The sequence below is a fragment of the Chelonia mydas genome, chromosome 4 (genome assembly GCF_015237465.2).
Source record: "Chelonia mydas isolate rCheMyd1 chromosome 4, rCheMyd1.pri.v2, whole genome shotgun sequence".
NCBI classification, from domain to species: Eukaryota; Metazoa; Chordata; order Testudines; family Cheloniidae; genus Chelonia; species Chelonia mydas.
The window spans coordinates 90,686,252-90,709,224 of NC_057852.1; the positions used below are offsets into that span (position 1 = coordinate 90,686,252).

Below are 22,973 nucleotides of genomic sequence, written 5' to 3' on the forward strand. Positions count from 1 at the left end.
AATGGAAACCACTTCAAGCCAGGGGGTGCAGCACCAGCACCCCTAATTCCAGCAGCTATGCTTGAGTTAACTTAATATATTTACCCGTTAAACATTGTCTAGAGATAGATGATAGGTTTCCAAAAGAATGGTCTTTTAAGGATGTTCTAACCTCATTCTTGTGACTAGATATAACGGATTGTTCAGAGAAATTCATCCATGACACATGTAACTCTGCTGTCTGAATAGACAGGTCTCTTGGTGGACTTATTACAGTATGTATTCTCATCTGTTTTAATAACGTTTTAGGGCTTGATTTATTAAAGTAGGACTGTAATCACGGTGGGATATTTCTGACAACAAACCTGGGTATATGGTGTACCCAGTTTAAAACAGGGGAGAGTGGAGTGGTAGTATGCATATTGGCATATGGCTTATACAAGCACATAGAGTAATTATGTATCGTAATGAAATATGGACAAGTTAAAAATCATTCCTCTTTGGGTGCCAGAGGGTCTGATCATGTTTGAACATTTAAAACTAGCCTTTATGTTTAGTGAAACAGCATCAGCTTTTACTGCTTCACCTAACAATAGTATATCTAATGGGCATGGTGTCATATCAACAGCTAGATCCCCCAGCACCATTTCTTTTTCTTCAAGTGTAACTATTTACTCCTCTGTATGACTTCAACCTCAAAACCTACCTACATGTATCTTTTCTCTTTCCTTCTACTTTACAAACTGTCTAAGAAAGTGTATCAGACTGGGTAATGTCATAGAATCATAGAAATGTAGGGCTGGAAGGGATCTCAAGAAGCCATCAAGTCCAGCCCACTGCATTGAGGCAGGACCAAGTAAACCTAGACCATCCCTGACAGGTGTTTGTCCAACCTGCTCTTAAAAACCTCTAGTGATGGGATTCCACAAACTCCCTTGGAAGCCTATTCCAGATCTTAACTACCCTTATGGTTAGAAAATTTTTCCTAATATCTAACCTGAATTGTGCTTGCTGCAAGCCAATTATTTCTTTTCCTACCTTCAGTGGACATGGAGAACAACTGATCACCATCCTCTTTCTAACAGTCCTTAACATATTTGAAGACTGTTATCAGATCCCCTTTTAGTCTTCTTTTCTCAAGATTAAACATGCCCAGTTTTTTAAACCTTTCCTCATAGGTCAGGTTTTCTAAACCTTTGATCATTTTTTGTTGTTCTCCTCAGAACTCTCTTCCAATTTTTCAAGGTCATTTTGAATTCTCATCCTGTCCCCCAAAGTGCTAGCAACCCCTCCCAGCTTGATGTCATCTGCAAATTTTATAAGCTTTACTTTGCACTCCATTATCCACGTCATTAATAAAAATATTGAATGGTACCAGACCCAGGACTGGCCTCTGTGGGACCTCACAAGATATGCCCTGCCAGTTTGACAGTGAACCATTGATAACTACTCTTTGAATACAGGCTTTCAACCAGATGTGCAATACAGTAACTTCATCTAAACCACATTTCCCAAGTTTATTTATGAGAATGTCATGTGGGACGGGGACAAAAGCCTTATTAAAATCAAGATATAGCATGTCTACAGTTTTCCCTCATCCACTAGGCCAATAACCTGGTCAAAGAGGGAAAATAGGTTGGTTTGGCATGATTTGTTCTTGACAAATCCATGCTGGCTATTCTTTGTAATTCTGTTATCCTCTGGGTACTTACAAATTGATTGTTTATTTGTTCCAGTGTCTTTACAGGTATTGAAGACAGGCTGGTCAGTCTGCAATTCCCTGGGTCCTCTTTGGCAGGACTAAGTATTATCAAGACCATTCCTGATAGGTGTTTGGCTAACCTACTCTTAAAAATCTCCAATGATGGAGATTCCACAACCTCTGTAGGCAATTTTATTCCGGGCTACCCTAACAGTTAGGAAGCTTTTCAAGTTTTTCATTATCTTCTAAGTGTTTGCAAATCGATTGCTTAATTATTTGCTCCATTATCTTTCCAGAGTCATAGAATCATAGAAGATTAGGGTTGGAAGAGACCTCAGAAGGTCATCTAGTCCAACCCGCTGCTCAAAGCAGGACCAAACCCAACTAAATCATCCCAGCCAGGGCTTTGTCAAGCCAGGCCTTAAAAACCTCTGAGGATGGAGATTCCACCACCACCCTCGGTAACCCATTCCAGTGCTTCACCACCCTCCTACTGAAATAGTTTTTTCCTAATATCCAACCTAGCTAATGAAGTGGAGGATTTACATTTTCCAACATCTTTCTCTTGCTCCTAATGTATATGGATAGAACCCTGCACAGAAATAAAATTTGTATCTGCATCTGATCCGCGATCCACAAACATGGTCCGTGGATATCCACAGATATAAAACCAGGTGTCTGCAGATTTGCAGGGCTCTATATATGGAGCAATAAGTGAATGTGGTATCAATAATAATAAAAAACCCACCACATTATTCCTAACCCTTTCCACAAAGGATTAAAAGATTATGTTTGGTAAACACCTCTCTAATATTAATGCTTAACGCACAGGATCTGATTCTCATTTACACTAAGGCCCCTTTACACTATTCTGGGTAGTATAAAGGAGTGTTGGTGTAAAGAGAGTCAGGCCTATAATATTTTACATCTTCAAGGTATAGTACAAACATTAGGTACTTTATGCTCATAACACCGCTGTGAGGCAGGCAAATACTATCTTCATTTTACAGATGGAGACACTGACAGACAGAGAGGTTAATTGACTTGCCCAAGGCCACACACAATGAGTTAATAGCACAGCTGGGATTAGAGCTCAGGAGTGGATTTCTTGCAGTCTTGTGGCCCATTCACTACATCACAGGACCCACTGGATAAAAAACATGTACTGGATGAAAAAAAACCCACTGGATGAAAAACTCTGATTATATATGTACCTACTCTGATTACTCTGGCTGTGTTCAGAGTATGTCATGGGGATTGCGGGAATAAATCCACCCCTCAAGGTTGTATGCTGGCCACGAGGCTGCAACATAGCCCTCCAGAGTCACTATTCTAGCATGAGGTCCATAATGCTGGCATAGATTCCAGGTTTCTTCCCCAGTCCATCTCAAACAGCCTTTCCTATGCTGTCCTATATTACTCTGGTGTGGAATCCCCATCTGCAGTGTGCATACAGTCATTCTCCTACTTGTGCAGCCTCATGGCAACCCTTAGTTAAGGCAGTGGACTTTAGCCTTTCTGTGCTTGGGTGAATTTTAACCAGAAGAAAAGGCTCTATTAAAATTCTGTTGACAAATGCAGCATCATTTGCTATTATTTAAAAGATGTTTGTTTTTATAGGGTAAGGTAAATGTTGAACAAAAATGCCCAGAATTCAACTCATGGCTGCTATTGTACAACCACCTTTGTTTTGAAAATATTCTTTTCTCCCACAGTTGCTCTCCAACGCTGGAGCCCACCAGTGTTGTTCTTGAAACTTTCCCAAGCGGCTAAAGTTAAATTGCAAACTCTGATCTCCATATGGTAGTACATCCCTCTACCACCAGACTATTTTTCTGTTTTGAACATGCAGTTGTGTTTTGCCTGTTGGGGTATTGCAATTGCGTCTCTTACTTTATTGGAATGTGTTATGAAATGTCAGGAACCACTAACATCCCTAGAGAGTCAGTAACACCTATGTTAATAAGGTTTGCATGCTATTTCACTATTCAGTTAGTAAAATGTTTTAGCATTTTTCCTGGAAACTTTGCTATGATATGGTAGTCCAATAATACATCACGAGCAAAACTACTTAAAGAAGCTACTGGGACTCAAAGACATCATTGTTGTTTATTTAATTGCCTTGTAAACCATCTTGAGAAATATCTAGTAGGAAAAGGCTGAGGAAACATATGCTATAGTTTTCATTACATTAGAGCCATTTTAATTCTTCCAGAGGCAGCTCTAACATTATGAACATCTTGCATATTGTATTTATTCATTTTTTACCTGTTTCATGAAAAAAATAATACATTTAAGTTGCACTTCCTGCTCAGCACTGCTTCCTGTTGTTTTTGTGTTTAACCATTTCTAAGGCTGTCACCCCCTTGTGTAATCGTCAAGTTGCCTAAGATGTATATGAGTTTTGTAAAGTCAGAATGGCAGTCTGCTCTAACTTGTGTGGAAGATTAACGTAACTGACCTATATTACATGGGAATCTGAGAAGTGTGCTATTGAAGATCATGCATGTCAGTTGGTATTATATAAGTTGAGTTGCTTTTCACTTTATGTTTTTATAAGTATATTTTCTTTCATGCCAAACTTTCAGTCACAAGGGCTTTATTTACAGGAGGGGGATTGGACAGCGTCTTGTTTTGGAGTTCTGAGTCAGACACACAGTCTCCTATAGTCATTTAATCATTTACCAAGTGCCATATGCAAGTCTTGAGCATGTGCGTTGTTGCTGGATTTCATTCTGTGGCTAAAGACTAAATGTCTAAATATGGCTTCTCTTTATAGAACGCTGTAACTATCCAGTTCTCTAATTAAAAGGGAACCAAAGTATTCATTTGGAAGTCCAGGATAATACTTAAGAATCAATCAAGATTATTTTTGACTTGTTGAACTATGTATTTACTCAAATAAATAGGCTCCCCCTTCATCTTGTTTACTTTCTTCTGATGAGAAACTTCTTAAAGATTTGAAAAATATCGCTAGATTTACCCATCTCTCTTATGTCACATTCCAATCCAGTATAATAAACAAATTAACATATTGCCAGGATCTTAGTGAGTTTTTCCTTCTGAAGCTAGACTAACAGTACTTCTAATTCTAATATACTAGAGAATTATTTTTTTCCTATTTTTTCTCTTAGCTTTTTTTTAAACTTACGTTACCTTCTTTAATTTTTCCATTTTTATTCCCAAAGGAATTAGTAACAAACTCCCTTTGAGAAAAAATATACTAGTGAAGAAGAGTACTTTTCATGATTAAGGACCTTCTGTTCACACGCTTCCTGCCTACACTGTACAATCCATAGACTCTGGATATAGACAGGAGAGGGGTAGAAGATAATTAAGACATCATGGTGCCCTACGCAGCCCCCCACGCGGGGGCCGGCCCCAGGCCTCCGCGGGGGTGGGCCCCAGGCCTCTGCAGGACGGGGTGGGGGGGAACTGCACCCCAGATCTGTGGGGGGCAGGAGGGAAACTGTCCCCCAGCACGAGCCGGCAGAGCAGAGAGGGTTGGGGCTGGGTCACTCCCCTTCCTGCTACCTGGTGGCAGCGGGAAGTGGAGTGACCCTGTCCCAGCCCGCTTCGCTCCCCTGGCTCCCAGCCTTGGGACTTGGGGGGCAGGCGGGAACCGCCCCCCCCCCCCCAGCACTCACCGGCAGCGCGGCTGGGAGCTGGCAGAGCGGGGCCGGCCGGGGCCGGGTCGTTCCACGTCCCACAGCCCGGTGAGTGCAGGGCGCCCCCGGCCCCTGCTGCAGTCCCCCGGGACGTAGCTCAGAGGAAGGGATGGAGTGGGGGCGGGGCTGAGGTGGAAAGAGCTGGGGTGGGGGCAGCTTTCCTGGCCGACTCAGCCGGCCGGGGGATCGGGCTGGAGCAGCATGCAGCTGTGTAGGGCACCAGGACATTTGTGGCAATTTGGTGCCCCAAATGTCCTGGTGCCCTATGCAGCTGCGTAGTTTGCGTATGGCCCCGGGCAGAAAAAACTAAGCGCTCTTAGATCCATCATGTGCTCACTGCATCTTTGGGAGTACACCTGCAGGCAACTCCTTGAAAGACACTTGCCTTTCCTCCCTGTTCCTGCTGCCACCCTTATGTCGCTGTCTGGGGGGCGCACTGTACATGTACCGGTCAGACAGCAGCCAGACATCCCACGTTCCTCTTTTCTGCTCCCTTGGCGTTCAGCTGAGCTGAAAGGACACTTGCAGTCCAGTTCCACAGAGCCACCATTGGGTGCTCTTGGGTCTAATTTGGATGAGGCCGCCAGTGAAATGAGCTTCCTGGCTGCAGTCTTGTCCCTAGTGTTTCTTATTCAGCATCTCTGGCAGTCTTTGGAATGGAATAGAGAGGTTCTGCAGAAATGCCTCCCTACAGAGGGAGAGCTGACAGCAGGGAGAGAACAAAAACCAAGGAAGAGCAAAAATAGTAAAAGCAAAACATAAAGATAAATAAAGTAGAAAACAGAGAGAGTGGGAGAGAAAATCCAAAAGAAAAAAAGAGATGGTGGCAAGCATGCCAGGGCCTGGAATGAAGGGACACAGAGAGAGAGATTAGCATCTGTTAATCCATGTCTAGTGAGGCACTGGCAAAACACTTTTTTGGTGGGGTTAAAGGGGAGAGTTAATATCTATTATGGCAATGTCCCAACTGGTGAACAAGTCTGAGGTTCACAGGCTAAGCTGTCACAGTGCAAGGATTTAAAAGGTCTGGTGCTTAGTGATCCTAAGATGTAGCCTATAACAACTTTGCTTTTCCTTACTGGTGGTCATATGGTTCATATTTATGGAGTGCAATTGAATAGCTGCAGGTTTACCACTCGCAGAGGAAAGAGATCGTCTTACTTACTGTAAAAGTCTTGAAGGTTTCTTTTCTTGCAAGTACAAAAAATACACTGAGGGCACGATGCCACGAAGCCTTGCAGAGCACACAGTGGGGAGTGCAAGGTAGTTGTGTGAGTGTGAGGCTAGGCCTGGGTGAAAGTGAAGTTCAACACTGAGCGTAGTCCTCCTCATTGATCAGAAACAACTCTTAGCCCCTTGGACAGCCACACTCCCATCTCTAAATTGTACAGGGTAAGAAAACCACAGAACGAGACAAGAGAATGGGGAAGTCTGAAGAATCCTGATGTGAAGTGTGATCCTCAGCATGCAAATGAGGCACTTAACTAGCTACCTGCTCCCCCTGCTGCTAGGCTTGAATAACTTGGTGGTCACTAGCACTGTCATTAATGAAGGATCAGGTCCCCTGCACTCCCTGTCGTGTTCATCACCGTACAGCTTACATTTATGCATCGCAGTGTTGCCAACTCTCACAATTTTTCCCCAAGTCTCACAATATTTTGGGTTTTTCTTAGAACATAGTTGTTGGATTCAGGTTGCCACCTGCATTTCTTTAAGGATTTCTATTCCTTATGGCTGCGGAGGAGAGCTTGAAAATGTGACTCCTAAATATTCCAACACCACAAGGTAAATACAATTTAATATTTTATAAATCCTATAATTTTTAAGCCACTCATGATTTTTGCAGCCTGACTCATGGTTTTTGGATGGTTGGGGTTGCCAATACTGTATGTGCAACACTCCACACCTGTCTTGAGTAAACTCAAGCCCTTAACACTACTTGTTTATATACAGAGCGAATGCAGAGAAACCAGTAATTAAGTGAAGGGTGTGTAGTCAGTGACTGCTTGTTTCAACATTAAAAATGGAAGGTTTAGGAAAGATTCATCCTTTGTATCACAGGCAGGAATAAGGGGACACAGAATAAGACAAATTCACAAAAATGTGGTTTACCTGCCTATTACGCTTTTTCTGTTGAGTTTTCTCCTGTTCTCTCTGTAATTCTTACGCAATTATTTACTCATTTTTCTTATCCTCATCTGGGTTTTCTTGTATTGATAACCATTATATAGGCTGTATTCTGATTTATCTTATGAACTATGTTAGAAGCAAAAGGAGAGCCAGTTATCCTGAAATTAATTGTAGAATCGTAGGACTTGAGGGAACTTCAAGAGGTCATCTTGTCCAGTCCCCTGCACTCATGGCAGGACCACGCCGACAGGTGTTTGTCTAACCTATTCTTAAAAATCTCCAACGATGGAGATTCCAAAGGCCAGCCAACTCAAGTGAAAAGCACCAGCACACTGAAGGTAAGGGGTTTTTGTGTAGATGGAACTCGAGTTAGGGGTAGCACTTGAGTTATAACTAAAGGTAACTGTACGGTGAAGACAAGCCCTTTGATTTTCATTGGGAGCTGTGGGTGCTCGTCGCCTCTGAAAATCAGATCACTCACTCCAGGGTTATAATATACCCACTTTTGAAAAATTAGGCTACCATTGCTGGTGTCACATGAACTGTGTTCTGTTAAGAAGGCAGCCTTCAGGACAAAGGGGAGTTTGACCATTTTATTTCAATCTTCCAGAAGGGCTTCCAGTGCAAGCTTCAGAGAAAATTGTTTGGGCTTCCTCTTTGCCTTTGTTTCAACCTATTAATGTGCCAAGCTTTGTGATGCTTTTGGAAAGAAGGAAAGCATCCCAGAGTCTGTGCCCTATTGTACCTTATTCCTACATGGAGGGACAGCCAGTTGTATGTGGAAATAGAAGTGATACTGGGAAGATAGCAGAGTGTTTGGGAGTCATATTTGGACTGCTACCTTCCTTCAGAGCCCAAAGGTCCCAGATGCAGGTCAGGTAGGAGCTCTTCTCACACTATGGCTCTGAGGGACCACCAGGGGGCATCTGTTTGACACAAAGCTATGGAAATTCAAAGCCTAGACGTCTCAGAGGAAAATTAATGTCTTGGTTTTGCAGGTTTTTAATTCATGTTTATTTTTTTAAAAATATTTGGGTCATATCATCAGTCTGAAAAATCATGAAACTCTCCAAATGAGACTTTGGAAAGGGAACCTTTAGCTTTAGGGTTTTTTTGTTCTCTAGCGTTGGCACAGCATCTTGTTTCTTCCACCTAGGAGGGACTTTTTCCTGGGGAGGAGTAACAAATGCAGACAGCCTAATTTGTTCTTGGCAAGCCCCGGAATCTGCATTGCTGTGAGGGTCAGAAATGTAATAATTCATAGATCTCCTCTTGCTGAGCTGGCCTCAGTTAATCAGAGTCTGTCTTTTTGTACTATTTTTTTCCTTTTGGATGGGTAACAAGTTCCCTGAAAATGAGCATGAAACATGCCGTGCTGGTATGTGAAAACCATGGTGCAGTTATGTATATCAGGACAACTTGAGAGAACAAATGTAATAAAATGTTTCTAATACTTATTGTCCATGGATGGAAGTGAATCATGGTAGGAAGTTCTAGCAAAAGTTTTTTTATCTTCTCCAGTCCATTGGCTGGTGCAGGGTGAAAGGTGCAGGTTGCACTGTCCATGCTAGTAGAGACTACATTTCACACTGCTCCCTCCCCTGTGGGGGAATATGTTTGGTTTTAAAATAAACCTGAAACATACTCATTACCTCCTTAAAACTCTAGAATTAAGGAATTAAAATAAGGCTGCTAGTGTTAAATATGAGTGACCTCAGTCATGTGTCATGTGTGAAAACAGAAAAAAGCCAGAATGAAATGAGACTGAAATTAGCAAATTGAGTACATCTAATGTCATGTGAGGGACAGCCTGTTCTTGTGGTTAAAGTAAGGGTCTGACAGCTGCTGCTGTTGACTCATTGTACGAGTCACTTAAACTTTCTGTGCCTCGGTTTACCCAATCTGTATAACATAAATAATAGCCTCATGTGAGAGCTGTGAGGTCAAATTCCCTAATTAATGTTTTAATGCACTCTGAAATCATTGGATGGAAATTGCTATAGATGTTCAAGTTATTAATATTGTTTTATTAAATAACTCTAGGCTGTTAAAATTTCACAATGTACATTCTAAAAAGTCAATTTTAAAATGTATTTTGACCAGACCACGGTAAAGTATATAACTGACCTAAGGCCCAGGTTTAAACTTTCTAGCTATTACCACCTCAGTGCTGGAGCTATTCAAAAAACGGTTGCAAAAAAATTTAGAATAGCAAAAATCTATTTTTGTTCCCACAATCTGTGTTCTCAGAAGTGGCTGAACTATTTTTGGTCCTGTGTTCCAAAAACATTGACCCTTTGAGAAGAATAAATTGTGGAAGATTTCAGGCCCAACAGTTAACATTTAACAGTTATGGGCAACTGGAAAAGGGCCTTTAGAATGGAAGCAGGCAGCCTTAACTGTAGCTGTTACTGACTGCTGCAGCTACGTTGAAGTGGAACATAAAGTGGAAGTAAAGAACCGCCATAAAGTAGAACCCCATTTTCCTTGCATTCAGAGTTTGATGTGTTCAGAAGGCTGGACAAAATTCAGATCTGATGTAAGTGGATGCCACATCATTGACTTCTGGAGGAGTTCCACCCAAATACAGCATGTTTTAAATCGGTCCTCAATTTTGGTAATTTAAGCTCATGGGTGGACCCAGGAGCCACATAGACCCTCTATGAAGTCAGCTGGTACCGAGTCTACCCAAATTAGTCAGATTGGGGTCTTGGTCAGTTTTCTGTAAATTTTGTAAATAAACTTTTAGTTGTAAAGAAGTTAGAACAAATAATACTTAAATAAAATAATGTTCACGGTTATAATGTATGTCGAGTGAGTCTACAGCTCACCAGCACCTCTCTATTAACACCAGTAATGGCACAACTCTTCTGAACTGCATTTTTAAATCAAATTGCCAGCATAAAATTTTAAACCATCAGGTTATATAAAATTAAATAAGAAGGCTTAAATTTTTTATACAATAGCAGGTCATTTCTTATGTTAATATTTCCCCTGCATTTCATATATATGTGTCTGTGTATTTGAGTTGTGAACATTTGTTTCTTTAAGCTCAGTTGATATGAAAACTGCACATCCATGAACCACAGAGCAACCCAGATTTTCAAGGAAGTCTCTCACTTTTTGTCCCTTGTCCAGCACTCTGATTTAAAAGATTATAAATGACCATCTTAACTGCTGCTGCTGCCTTTAATTACTGTACTTGTGACATGTCCAAGGACTTTCCTGGGGTACTTTACTGAATGCTGAACTGTTGGATCAGCAATGAGGAAACGTGGGCAGGAAAAGGAGAGAGAGGCTGAGAAGTAGAGAATAAAAGAAAGGGGGAGAGATTAGGTGGGATGGGGAGTAAGGATGAAAATGAAGACATGAGGACACAGAGGAAGACTAGCGAGGGAAACATCGAAGAAAATATTGGGGCAGGAGGAAGAAAACAAAATGCAAAAAAGGGGTGGGGGTGGAGGAAGAGAAGGAGGAAAGAGATTGAGGGAGAGATAAGGAAAGAGGGAACAATTGTTTAACTTTATGGAAAACTTAAGTCAAAGCAGATTACTAACCAATATTGAGGAAAAGCTACTGTAAGGTACACTGGAGAAGGAAAGAAAAGAAAGAGTAAAAAAAAGGTAAAAAGGAAAGAGAAAGCACAACAAATCAAGGGAGGTATTGCTATTTGCATTCTAATTGTTTTTAAAAGCATGTTGCCAAAATATTCATAAATAATCCTGAATTGTATTTATCTATTTTTATACAAACTGATGGTTTTGGTCAACTGATGGGTATTAAGCAGTCCTGATTTTTATGAGCCACTCAAAAGGCATTGGCCAAACTTTTGCTGTTTGTTAGTGCATAGGAAACCCAACTGAGATTCAACAATGAGGTAAGCTTTTCCTGCTTTGGGTTATGGTTAAAAAGAAGAGCCAAGTCATTCTCAATAGGATGAAGTTTAGAGAACTAGGATTTAAGGAGTCTGGAAAGGAAGAAATGGCAGCAGTCAGGGTGAGATGACTGAAAGCATGCATAAGTTTTGGCAGAGGAGTTGTCTGATGCAGGTGAGGAGATAGTAAGGAGGCTGACGGAACAGGGGGAAGTGGAATATTTAACTGCCTTATCATATTTAATGTAACTTAATATGCATTTAATAAAAGATGTAATGTTTGTTCCTAATGCCTTGCATTTAAGCATTTAGTTTATTTATGTTGTTTTTTGAGAGTTGCACAAAAGGGTACAAGTATAACAGTAACAGCAACATTACAGTGGACAAGTACAGAGAAATCAAACAAACCCAATGAAAATGAAGGAACTGTAGAGGAATAAAGAAAATAGGGAGAAAAAAAAGTAAATGGAGTGGGGAGAAGAGAAGATAAAAGAAAGGGCAATCTGAAATCTCCCGTACTCCAATGCAATTGCAGGCACTAAGTTCATCCTCATGTAAATTACTTTTATTTCCCTAATTCAAAATACTTGCCTAGAATTTTTTCTAGAACTAGGGTGTATCACGCCAGACAAATAATAATAATCAGAGCTCAGGCTCAGACTTGTTACGCAGCAAAGTGACATTCCCTGTTATGACCATTAGCATCTGCTCCATCACGCCCCTGAAATCTCGCTCCATCCCTTTGAAAGGGAGTCCTGCAGGAAAACTGGGTGGTTAATGCAGTTCAATCTGCCCCCCACCAGGAGGCACTTGCTGCTATCTGGGGTCAGGGCTGCAGTGGTTTATCAGTGATTGTATGACTCAATAATTGCAAATGTATCATAATTAGTTTATGTCTCATTCCATGCTTTCATTTATATTTATTATTATTGTGGTACCACCTTATGGCCTTAGTCAGAGCCCAAAATTTGGTCTGTGTGTAATTTAATTTTCAAAAATCAAATCAAGAGATGATGAAATTTAAACTCCAACTGTTGCAGCCTAAATCTAGGAGACTCGTAGAAATGTAGGGTTGGAAGGGACATAGAGAGATCATCAAGTCCAGCCCCCTGCACTGAGGCAGGAGCAAGTAAACCTAGACCATCCCAACAAGTGTTTGTCCAGCCTGTTCTTAAAAACCTCCAATGATAGGGATTCCACGACCTCCCATTAAACCTAGTCCAGACCTTAACTACCCTTATAGTTAGAAAGTTTTTCATACTATCTAACCTAAATCTCTCTTGCTGCAGATTAAGCCCTTTACTACTGAAGTGGATCATTTTCATTATTTCCTAAGTGACATTTTTGTATTGAATTAGTAGTTGTGAGTCCCAGTTTTATAAGATACAACGTGATGGCAAATCAGCAATAGTGTTTAAAATCTGTATGTATCAGATACACCAAAATCATTGAAAGCTGCTACAGAATCCATGGTTATATTAGTTTCCCATTTATTTAGGAACTTGGCAGACACAACAATTAGCAGTCATCTCAAATTGTTTCTGATTAGTTCGGCACTTCTCTGTCATAGTGTGAGTCCTGTTGGCTGCAAAAGCTCTGTGGAGAAGAACTAATCAACTGTGAACTTCCCTGTGTCTGTGACCTCTGTCAACAAGCTGTTTATGATTCCCAGAGTGGATTTAAATTAAGGACCAGTTCTTCCTCTGCTGTGAGTGAGATGTGGCAGGGTTGCAATCCATGTTAAAAAAAATCACTATATGATAGGAAGGAGTAAGTGCATCTTTGTTTTATTAGGGTTCTCTCAGATCATCACCTCATGCAGCTCATAACAGAATCACCACACTAGGATCCAAGCACAACAAAATTGCCAGATTTCCTGCCTAAACAACATATAAATATTTGAAACAAGCATTCTTTTATTTCCTTTTTTCTTTTTTGTAGAAAGTTCATTCGTGTAAAATTATGCTGCTTTTTTACCGAGAAAGGGAGAAAGCCTCTAAGTTGTGCTTATTGCTTTTCTAAACAGTATGTCTTGCACAAAACAGCAGAGGTCACTGTTTTCATTATGAAAAAGTGTCGAAGGCTGTGTGATACACTAGCAGATTTGCAGTCCTTGATTTCTTAATAACAGAATATAAATACTGTAGTATACCCTAGACACAATCATGTTCCTCCCTGTAGAGTTGTGGGTGAAGTCATAATAACAGTTTAAAGCCAGATGTTTCCCTGAATGACTATCCTAGAGGAGATACAGCATACAATTATAAAATGAAGGCTGCCTAAAACAGAATTAATGACAGTCATCATTTTAACAGGTCCGTATCTTTTTTTTCCATTCCTCCTCATTTCCTACACTCACAGGAATTTGTGTTAGAGATGCAGTCTCTTTAAACTCATAAAAGCTCTTTAAGAAGTAATATCTTTCTTTGAAGTATGATAAAAGTGCACATTTACTTATTTAGGGTGCAAGTAAAAGATGTCTTATTTTCTCTCTGCCCTGCAAATTTGGCTTGGGATCAGAGAATCAAGCTTAGTTGTGTCTGGGTTGTATATCTTCACTGATGATTGACTGTAAAGATACTTCGGATCCACTGCTGCCTTCGTTTCCCTCTGTACAAGCCTATTGTTCCCAAATTATGCCTGAATTTCACCTGTGCCATCCACTGACGAAAATAGGGTTGCACTTGCATAACGGAGGACAGAACTGGAAGGCAGGGGTTTGCGGAGATGGCTGTGCAGTTGGAACTTAGGAAACAATTCTGCTGATAATGTGCTAGTCAGGTAAGAACTCAGTTTACTCTGCTAGAAGTATGTTGGATCTGGAGGGCTGCGAGTAGTAAAAACATACTTTTTGTCACTAAAGTGAACAGCTAAAATCCATACATGGAGCAGATTGACAAAGTAAGAAGAACCAATTTTTATATTGTCCCTTTTCAAAGTGAACCACACTTTAAATCATGTTTACCAGATTCCCAGTTTGAAAAGAGACGCGGAGCATCCTGAACCTAAGGTTACATCTGCACTGCACACCACTGGCAGCAGCATGTAGTGTATGTGTAGCTACATACCAGAGTGAAAAGCAGGCTGTGTCCACACGGTGGTGTGTAGCTGCTTGTGTCAGTGAAAGGCTCTGGCAGAGAGGCAGCACGGGGAAAGGCTTCAGCAGCTCCCCACTGCCGGAGCTTTTCACCACAGCAAGGAAAGGCTCTGCCAAGGAGGAAGCATTGGGGAAAGGCTGCCTCCTTGCAGCCAGACCCTCTTCACACTGCCAGACCCTTTTCCTTCAGCTGTGGAAGGGTTCCAGCAGTGGGGAGTTGCCAGAGAGTTTCCTTGTGGTGGGGGAAGATCTCCAACAGTGTGGAGCTGACAGAGCCTTTCCCCACTTCCTCTCCCCTTGCCAGAGCCTTCCCCCTGGAGGGGAAATGCTCCAGCAATGGGTAGCTGATGGAGCCTTCCCCCTCCATGAGAGTCTTTTCCTGCAGCGGGGAAGGGCTGCAGTGGTGGGGAGCTTGCAGAGCCTTTCCTCCCAGCTAGAGCCTTTCCGTGCTGGGGGAGTCTTTTCCTGCAGAGGAGAGAGGCTCTGGTAGCAGGACACTACACTGCTGATAGCAGTGTAGACAGAGAGGCATGGCTTGGGCACATAGAGGAGTGTATGTGCTCACATATTTACTCACACCCTTCAGGAGTGTCTTGACTCTACTTGCCTGAGCTGTACTTCACCAGCTATACTGCTATTTATATCCATGCCAGGGGGACCGTGCAGGTATGTACTCTACTCACCGCCAAAAGATGTGTGCAGTAGAGATGTACCAAAAGGTTAAGTCTTCACTGCAGACAAGGTAGGGGCTTTTACAGTGGGATAACTAATCACCAGGTAGCTAAGTGACAACAAAACTATCCCTTCGCTTGGTTAACCTCACCATGTTTACCTCATAGTAAAATGATCATGCCTTGTCTCCAGTATAATTTTGCAGAGGGATCGCTAATTATCCCATGGGAAAATTATCCTGGAGTAAAGTTAGTTATTGAGGAATCCTAATGACAGTGTTTATACTAAAGCTCAAAACTATCCCTTTTGCAGTCAGCATTAATAGCACCAAATGCAGTGGAGAGGGCCTTAAAACAGAGAGGAGGAAAGGGTGGGAAATTCAGACTGAAATTATTGTCTAATATAGGGAACGTGATATTTATTAGCTTTTCAGGGAGTTTCTAATCACTCTTGTTACATGGGTAGCACAACTTTACAGTATGTACTTTAATATTCCAGAATATGTTTTCATGTTTGTGTTGCAGAAATACTTAAATTAAACCAGATCTGAGCACAGTTTAAAAGCACACTTTAAATGCCACTTTTTCACATGGTTAGATAGGAAGAGATTTCACTTTCCAGCTAATTTTTGGCCTAACTGTAGCAAGTTTAGAATTGAACAGCAGAGGGCAGAATTGTTCTGAATACCAAAACTGCATACAAATCTTTAAAAAACTATATTTAAAGATAAAATACAGGCATTTATGGAACTATGTTTTGTTTCTATCAGAAAAGCGATAGAAGCTTTTAAAGCTCCATATTGTATCATTAAATAGAGGTCTCTCTTTTATAGAAATGCTGTAATTTGAATCCAAAATTGTTTAATGGGCTAAAAGTCAAGAATGCCATTACTTATATTGATATCTTGGTTTTATTTATTTTAACTAATAGAGTTCTGTTGACTTTGGGGAATGCAAAAAATGTGGTAGTAACTTCTGTTTAAATTTAGAATAAGTCAGGATAATAGAATTACTTAGCATATCTATCCAGAGTAACGGTATAGTATAATACCACAAAGGGATAACCAGGCAAAAATTTGTTCTTGAGTGAAGATATATGTCTGTGTCCAGTAAATGCTGGGGCTGTATAAAAATACCAGCTACTTTGTAGCTCTATAGTGAGACTGGTCTGAACATCCCTTCATAGGCAAAGTTAAATGTGGCTGGAATCATAACACCCTACCTGAAGTGGGTACTGCCCATCTTTGACTTCAGGCACTGGGAGATAGTTTAATCTTTTAATGTGGTTCCCCTGAATTATAATGGTGTTGTAATGGTTCCATAATCATATGCCGTTGGGTGATCCCATTGATGAGGATCCAGGATTTTTGTGTGACTTCCCATTGTAATTAAAAGCCCGTGTTCTTAAAGCCTGCGTTCTTGTCAGGGCATGTAGGAGACACTGTGCCTGCAGAGGAAGGGAATTCTGCCTCTGCCTCGTGCTATGTCTCATCTCCCAGCCAATGGAAGCCCTTCCATGTTGACTCTCCAGTGTTTCAGCACCACACAAATGGACGTGGCTGGGGTGTAAGCAGAAGGAAGTTCCTCTAGATTCTTCTCCTCAAAACCATGTCAGACAAGACCAAAACAGTCCAAGGCCAGGTCACCCATCTTCAGTGGGATTGTGGCAGCAGCCACATTAGGTGGAGTGTGGAAGCTCGGTTCCTGCAGTAGACATGGTGACCAGTAATCAGTAGAACTGGACAGCATATCAGAAGCACCCACACTCAAGCTTCCTGGTGTGAAATCTCAGGGGCTGTCTGTAGTTGCAAGGTTTAAAACCCAAATGGCACAATGTGGGTAAAGCTTCGGGAAGGAAATTAAACCACTTAGTTCAGCTAACATCTCCAACATTCAAGTATAAAATTATGCATATTTCTTAGAGAAAAACATTTATACAAATGGCTTCTAAAATAAAAAGTTCTGTTGGCATAGTTTTGAAATAATTATCATTTTTTCATCTCAGTCCCTCTACATGGGTAAGATTGCTCTAAAATCTGGTTGTTATTATTGTATTCGTGTTATATACACATACTTTATATTCTACATCAGAATTCAGGCCTTTGTACATTTTAAATGTGAAGGACTGGCAGAAGCCAATTAATGAGAAACACACAGGGATTTCTGATTTTAACAATGACATGTTTCTAGATTTCAGAAAGCCAGCTATATTTTGAATCATCACTGGGCCATGAACTCTCCTCTGGAAAAACCTGTGTGTGTGTTTGGTGGAGAAGGACAGAAGAATCTTTGCAAGGAACTCTTCAGTGTCCTCCTAGAGCATCCCTGAAGGAAGTGGGGTTTGAGATGTGGAAAGCGCTGAGGTGTTTAGCCTCCAAATTTGCAGAGCCCAGATAAACGCAAAGAATGGAGCTACTTAACTCCTGGCTTCTGGAGCCTTTCCATTGAAGGCCTGACCATCTGAGAAGATCAGGTGCAGTGGGGCCCTCAGTGGCAACACTGATCCCAGAGAGTATGTCAATACTGCACACTAAGCCCGGGCTCTAACTCAGGTTTGAGCCCAAGCCCCACTTGTGTCCACACACAAATCAGTCTGACTCGGGTCAGCAAGTGCTCAGGACCTGGGTCCTAGGTCTCTGCTGTTGGATTATTACATTCGGAGGGGGCAAACCAGACCAGTAAGGGCCGGGGCTGTGTCACCACTTGCCCTGGAACCCTGGAGGCCTTACAATGTTTTGCTGTTATAGCTCCCAGCCTGGGACAACTCACTGTCAGCCTTCAAGCAGGCAGGTTACACCCTGAGAGTCTGTGTGTTAGACAGCCCTGGTTCAGCAGCTCTCACCCCAACAGCCAGTCTACAGCCCACTCTGGTTTCCACCAGCCTTGGTTACAACCAGCTGATCAGTCCTGAATCTCCCCAAAACAGTGTGCCCTGAAGTATCCAGCCCTCACCTGGACAGCTCAGAAAAATGATAAGGTTTGTTGCTGCTTTAAAGAGACAAAAACACAGCACAGTTTATTCACTTAATGGGGGTAAATACACCCTTCCTTTCAAACACAGCACTGAGCTTGTTTATAGTAAAAGTAAAACAACTTTATTAGCAATAGGACATAGGTTAAGTGATGCCTAGTAAAAGAAATAAAAGTAGAGATGGTTGCAAGCAAATAAAAGTGAAAACGCATCTAAAAGTCTAAAACTTAATCTAGCAAGGTACAGACTTCGTTCAAGACAATTTCTCTCACCAGTCTTCTTTCTTCCCAGGAGATATGATTGCTATCTATAAATATATCAGAGGGATAAATACCATGGAGGGAGAAGACTTATTTAAGCTCAGTACCAATGTGGACACAAGTACAAATGGATATAAACTGGTCATCAGGAAGTTTAGATTTGAAATTAGATGAAGGTTTCTACCATCAGAGGAGTGAGGTTCTGGAACAGCCTTCCAAGGGAAGCAGTGGGGGCAAAAGACATATCTGGTTTCAAGACAAAGCTTGATAAGTTTATGGAGGAGATGATATGATGGGATAGCCTAATTTTGGCAATTAATTGATCTTCAACTACTTGTGATAGATATACCCAATGGCCTGTGATAGGATGTTAGATGGGGTGGGATCTGAGTTACAACAGAGAATTCTTTCCTGGGTGTCTGTGAGTCTTGCCCACATGCTCAGGGTTTAGCTGACTGCCATATTTGGGGTCAGGAAGGAATTTCCCCCCAGGGCAGATTGGCAGAGGCCCTGGGGGGTTTTCGCCTTCCTCTGCAGCGTGAGGCACGGGTCACTTGCTGGAGGATTCTCTGCATCTTGAAGTCTTTAAACCACGATTTGAGGACTTCGACAGCTCAGACATAAGTTAGGGGTTTGTTACAGGAGTTGGTGGGTGAGATTCTGTGGCCTGCATTGTGCAGGAGGTCAGACTAGACGATCATAATGGTCCCTTCTGACCTTAAAGTCCATGATTCTATGGCTGACTTTCCTGAGTCAGGGTCTTGCACAGAATACAAGGTACTGGCTTCCCTTGTCTTCTTAGGTGAAAGATCTTTGCATAAGCAGGTTTCTTGCCTATACTCAGTTCCAGAGACTTCACCTCCCCCTGCCTTGGTTGAAGGACCCATCTTTCTCAGCTTGCAAGAGTTGTGTTCCCTTGTGTCTGTCTAGTGTTGGATGCCAAAGATGGCTTCAGTCTTTGCTTATATCTTCCAGAACTGTATGACCTTGTTTCAAGAGGCAGGACGACCTAATGCTTTTTTCCCCATCTTCTGGGCTTCCCATCCCCCTGTATTGTAAATAGGCCTTCCATTCTTTCCGGTCACGCCTTGCTTAATTTCAGTGGAGACAAGTAAACAGCTGTCCTGTCCAGAAGAGACCTGCTTCTCCATTCAGTTTGTCACAGACTGTAAAGCATAATATTAATGAGTATCCATAATTCCTTATGTAATGTTAATACATACAGTTCACAATGAAATTAATCACCAATGTCATAAGCTTTGATAAAAGACCTCACTCAATACACTTTTATAGTACAGAAATATTGCATACAATCAGTTGATTCAGTTGCTTATCACTTGAGGTTCAGCCTCCCGGCTTTATAAACTAATAAACCTTTGCAATGTATTATTTGAAAATTAAAACCCAGTCCATGTTCCTCTTTCTTGATGGGTGTAGACGCCAGGCTGTGTTCTCCACCACTTATTAGCTTGATAGCTTTGTTTACCTAATATGTAAATGGACATTCATTGTCACTGCCTGATGACCCAGCTGGTTAGAGAAGCAAACACATTCTTTTATCTAGGGCAGACCTGTTTATCAACTCCCCCTGACATACTTGGTTTAAACACATTTTAGTCATAGTTCCAGCATATATCCATTAACTCTTTGTACATAGCCTGGGTGTACATCATGCAAGAATATTAATGATCAGTGAGCTATTAGTTTTCCAGTGACGTATTACATGTCACCTTTTAGATACAGATTATAACCATAGTGAGCTGGGGTACACTGAATTGGCCAGGCCAGCTGCAACTCATTATCTGATCCCAGTGAGCTCCTTTCCCTCTGGCACTGGGATGCTCTGCGTGTCACACCTCCCCCCTTAAAAAGCTGCAGCTGGGTTAGTCACTGGCTGTCCCAGAGACAGCAGATCAGAGCCCTCTTTTCTGGACAGGGCATCTGCCATTGTATTTTCTTTCCTCTTTATTTAGAAGGAACCTGTTTTGTCACCTTTTCTGTTTACAGTCTCCAAGCCATAATACCAGTGAATATCCATAATTTCACCTACTGAGTTGTTACACAAACATTTCCCCGTGACGCTAATGAACAGTGTGTTGCTAGATTTCAAATGATACATGTCACCTTTTAAATAAATATCAGGACACCCGTGTGTGAGATGGAATGAGAGTGTCAGGCCTGACAAGAGTTGCTGACACAGAGTAGTGAACTGCAAATGGGCTTGTGTGCCACAGGGGCTGAGTCAGAGCCCAAGTCTTGCTGTGGCTTGGGTCCAAGCCCTGACATTTTGCAGTGTGGACTCAGCTCAAGCCACAGACCTGTATCAGAAGTGCAGCATGGATGCGTTAGTACAGCTGTGAAAGGCAGGACCAGCAACTGTAAGCCCAGGTTTACAATGTAGTGTGGACGCTCAAGCACAGGCCTGGAAACAGCAAGTCCACAAGCCCGGGTCCCACAGACCCGGGTCCAGAACAAGTATAGAGCAAGTTTAGAACAATTTGCTACCCATGCACCTGCACAGCACAAGCAGTGGAGGAACTTCTGCTGGAGTTAAAGCTTCCTGGAGCAGCATTAAATCCCGTGCAAAGATCCATGGGATAGCCAGTATAGTGTGGAGTGTAGCAGCTTCTCAGCCCCTCCACCTGTCAATTCAGACATAACCTTACTGATCTGTGGAGCTCATAAGCCACAGAGATGAGGCAGAAAGGGACCACATGGTCTCAGGGTCAGAGGAACACATGCCACAAAATAGCAGCTACTCCTGTTCTGTAACCCGGAACACGTCCACCTGATCTGGTTCCCTTCCACCAGTGTTCCTGGAAGAGGACCTATGAATTCACTGAAAAAACTACGTCTTGTCCAGAGTGTGAACAATATCCCATTAACAATACCTCTGACAAAAGCCGCCTTTGTCGTATGTGTGCATCCTGGCATAAAGTGAATTGGATCCATTTGTTGATTTCCAGGCTCATCCTGCTAGTAGCATCTCTACTTTCCTCCCATCCCCACCCCCACTAATCCTAGAGCAACTCCTTTTGATCGATTTTTGCTTTATGTATGTAGCAGTACCTGGTCATTTTCAGGCCATTTTCAAACAATTACAGCGTTCATTTCAGTCTTACAGTTATTTGCTGCCTATTACATTTACTTTTGATTTTTATAATCATATGTCTCCTACTCCAGCACTACACCAGCACTGTGTCCCGTGGTTCCCTTTTCTGGTTTGTAATAGCTTTTTTGTTATGCATGTCACCTTCCTGTCTGCACCTTATCTATCTTGATCCTGATGTTGACTACTGGATAGTGTATAATAGTTTAAAAGTTTTAAAGCATTTCTGAGTCTGAGGGTGTTTTGGAAGATATATAGTAGTAGAGACAGGTTCTGTTACTCATTTTAAGTAGCACCTTATTCTGCAAGTAATCCCATTAAAATCAGTGGGACTACTTGCAGAGCAAAGAATAACTGCGTGTGAATAAGGGTATCAGAATCTGGACCTTAGGGTATGTTGTCAATACAATAAAAGCCCTTTGGAACAGACGCGGCTGGCTCAGGTTGGCTGACTTACGCTAGTGGGGCTCAGGCTGTGGGGCTATAAAAACTTCAATATAGATGTTCAGGTATGGGCTGGAGCTGAGGCTCTGAGACCCCACAAGGGAGATGAGTCTTAGAGCCTGGGTTTTAGCCCAAGCATGACCATCTACAGTGCTATTTTTAGCCCTGAGAGCCCGAGTCAGCTGATTCCTCTGAGACTCGATGCCGGGGGTTTTTTAATGCAGTGTAGACTTACGCTTAGTTCTGAGGGCAACATTTTCATGTCTTATGATCCTTAGTTACGTTTTCAGTGTGATGTAGGTATAGTTTCATGGAGTTTAAGGACAGATGGGACCATTAGATCATCTAGTCCAGGGATCGGCAACCTTTGGCACGCAGCCCGTCAGGGAAATCCACTGGCAGGCCAGGACGGTTTGTTTACCTGCAGCGTCCTCAGTTTCGGCCAGTCGCAGCTCCTACTGGCTGCGGTTCATCGTCCCCAGCCAATGGGGGCTGCAGGTAGCGGCGTGGCCCAAGGGATGTGCCTTTCCCTCTTATAGTTATATAGAGTACGGCACTGAGATCCTGATTCAGGAAAGCAGTTAAATTTGTGCTTAACTTTAAGCATGTGCTTAAATCCTGTTAACTAAAAGTTAAGTACTTCCCTCCTGACTCGGGACCTTTCTGCAAAATATCTCTCCTTGTTCACCGTTGGGCGGGGGGGGGAAGGGTTTGTTACTGAAACTCTCATGCTTCCTGATTCTCCTGTCTATTCTGCATTTTCCCAAAACTTCTTGTTGCACCACAATTAGTAATTTAGGGTACTCACTATAATATCCAAAGCAAGATGCCTTGCCACCCAGGTGTAGTTATAAAGCCTGGTTTTCATTAGTTCACCTCTTTTCTCTAAGGCCATGCATGGAAACATCAGACCCTACAAAGAGACACTGAGGTAAGTTCTGCTCACATACAGCAGTATATACCCAACTAAATCTAAGTCAGTGTTTAATAATTGCATAGACTTCTTTCCAGGTCAGTTGAATTCCTTAAAAAAACCCCATTCTTTTATTGGGGCATTGTGGTTTTTAT

The 22,973-nt window shown here is 42.0% G+C and overlaps 1 protein-coding gene across 4 annotated transcripts in view; it reads left to right on the forward strand.

Moving 5' to 3' along the window:
• SCFD2 (sec1 family domain containing 2) overlaps positions 1-22,973 on the forward strand; it is a 310,407-nt gene that overhangs the window by 217,636 nt on the left and 69,798 nt on the right. Inside the window, exon 6 of one of the 4 annotated variants that reach the window (XM_037897789.2) lies at positions 7,023-7,134. The exons of the other annotated variants lie outside the window; for them this stretch is intronic. Coding sequence (XP_037753717.1) covers positions 7,023-7,134 — 112 coding nt within the window. The remainder of the gene's footprint in view (positions 1-7,022; positions 7,135-22,973) is intronic. 4 annotated transcript variants of the gene reach the window in all.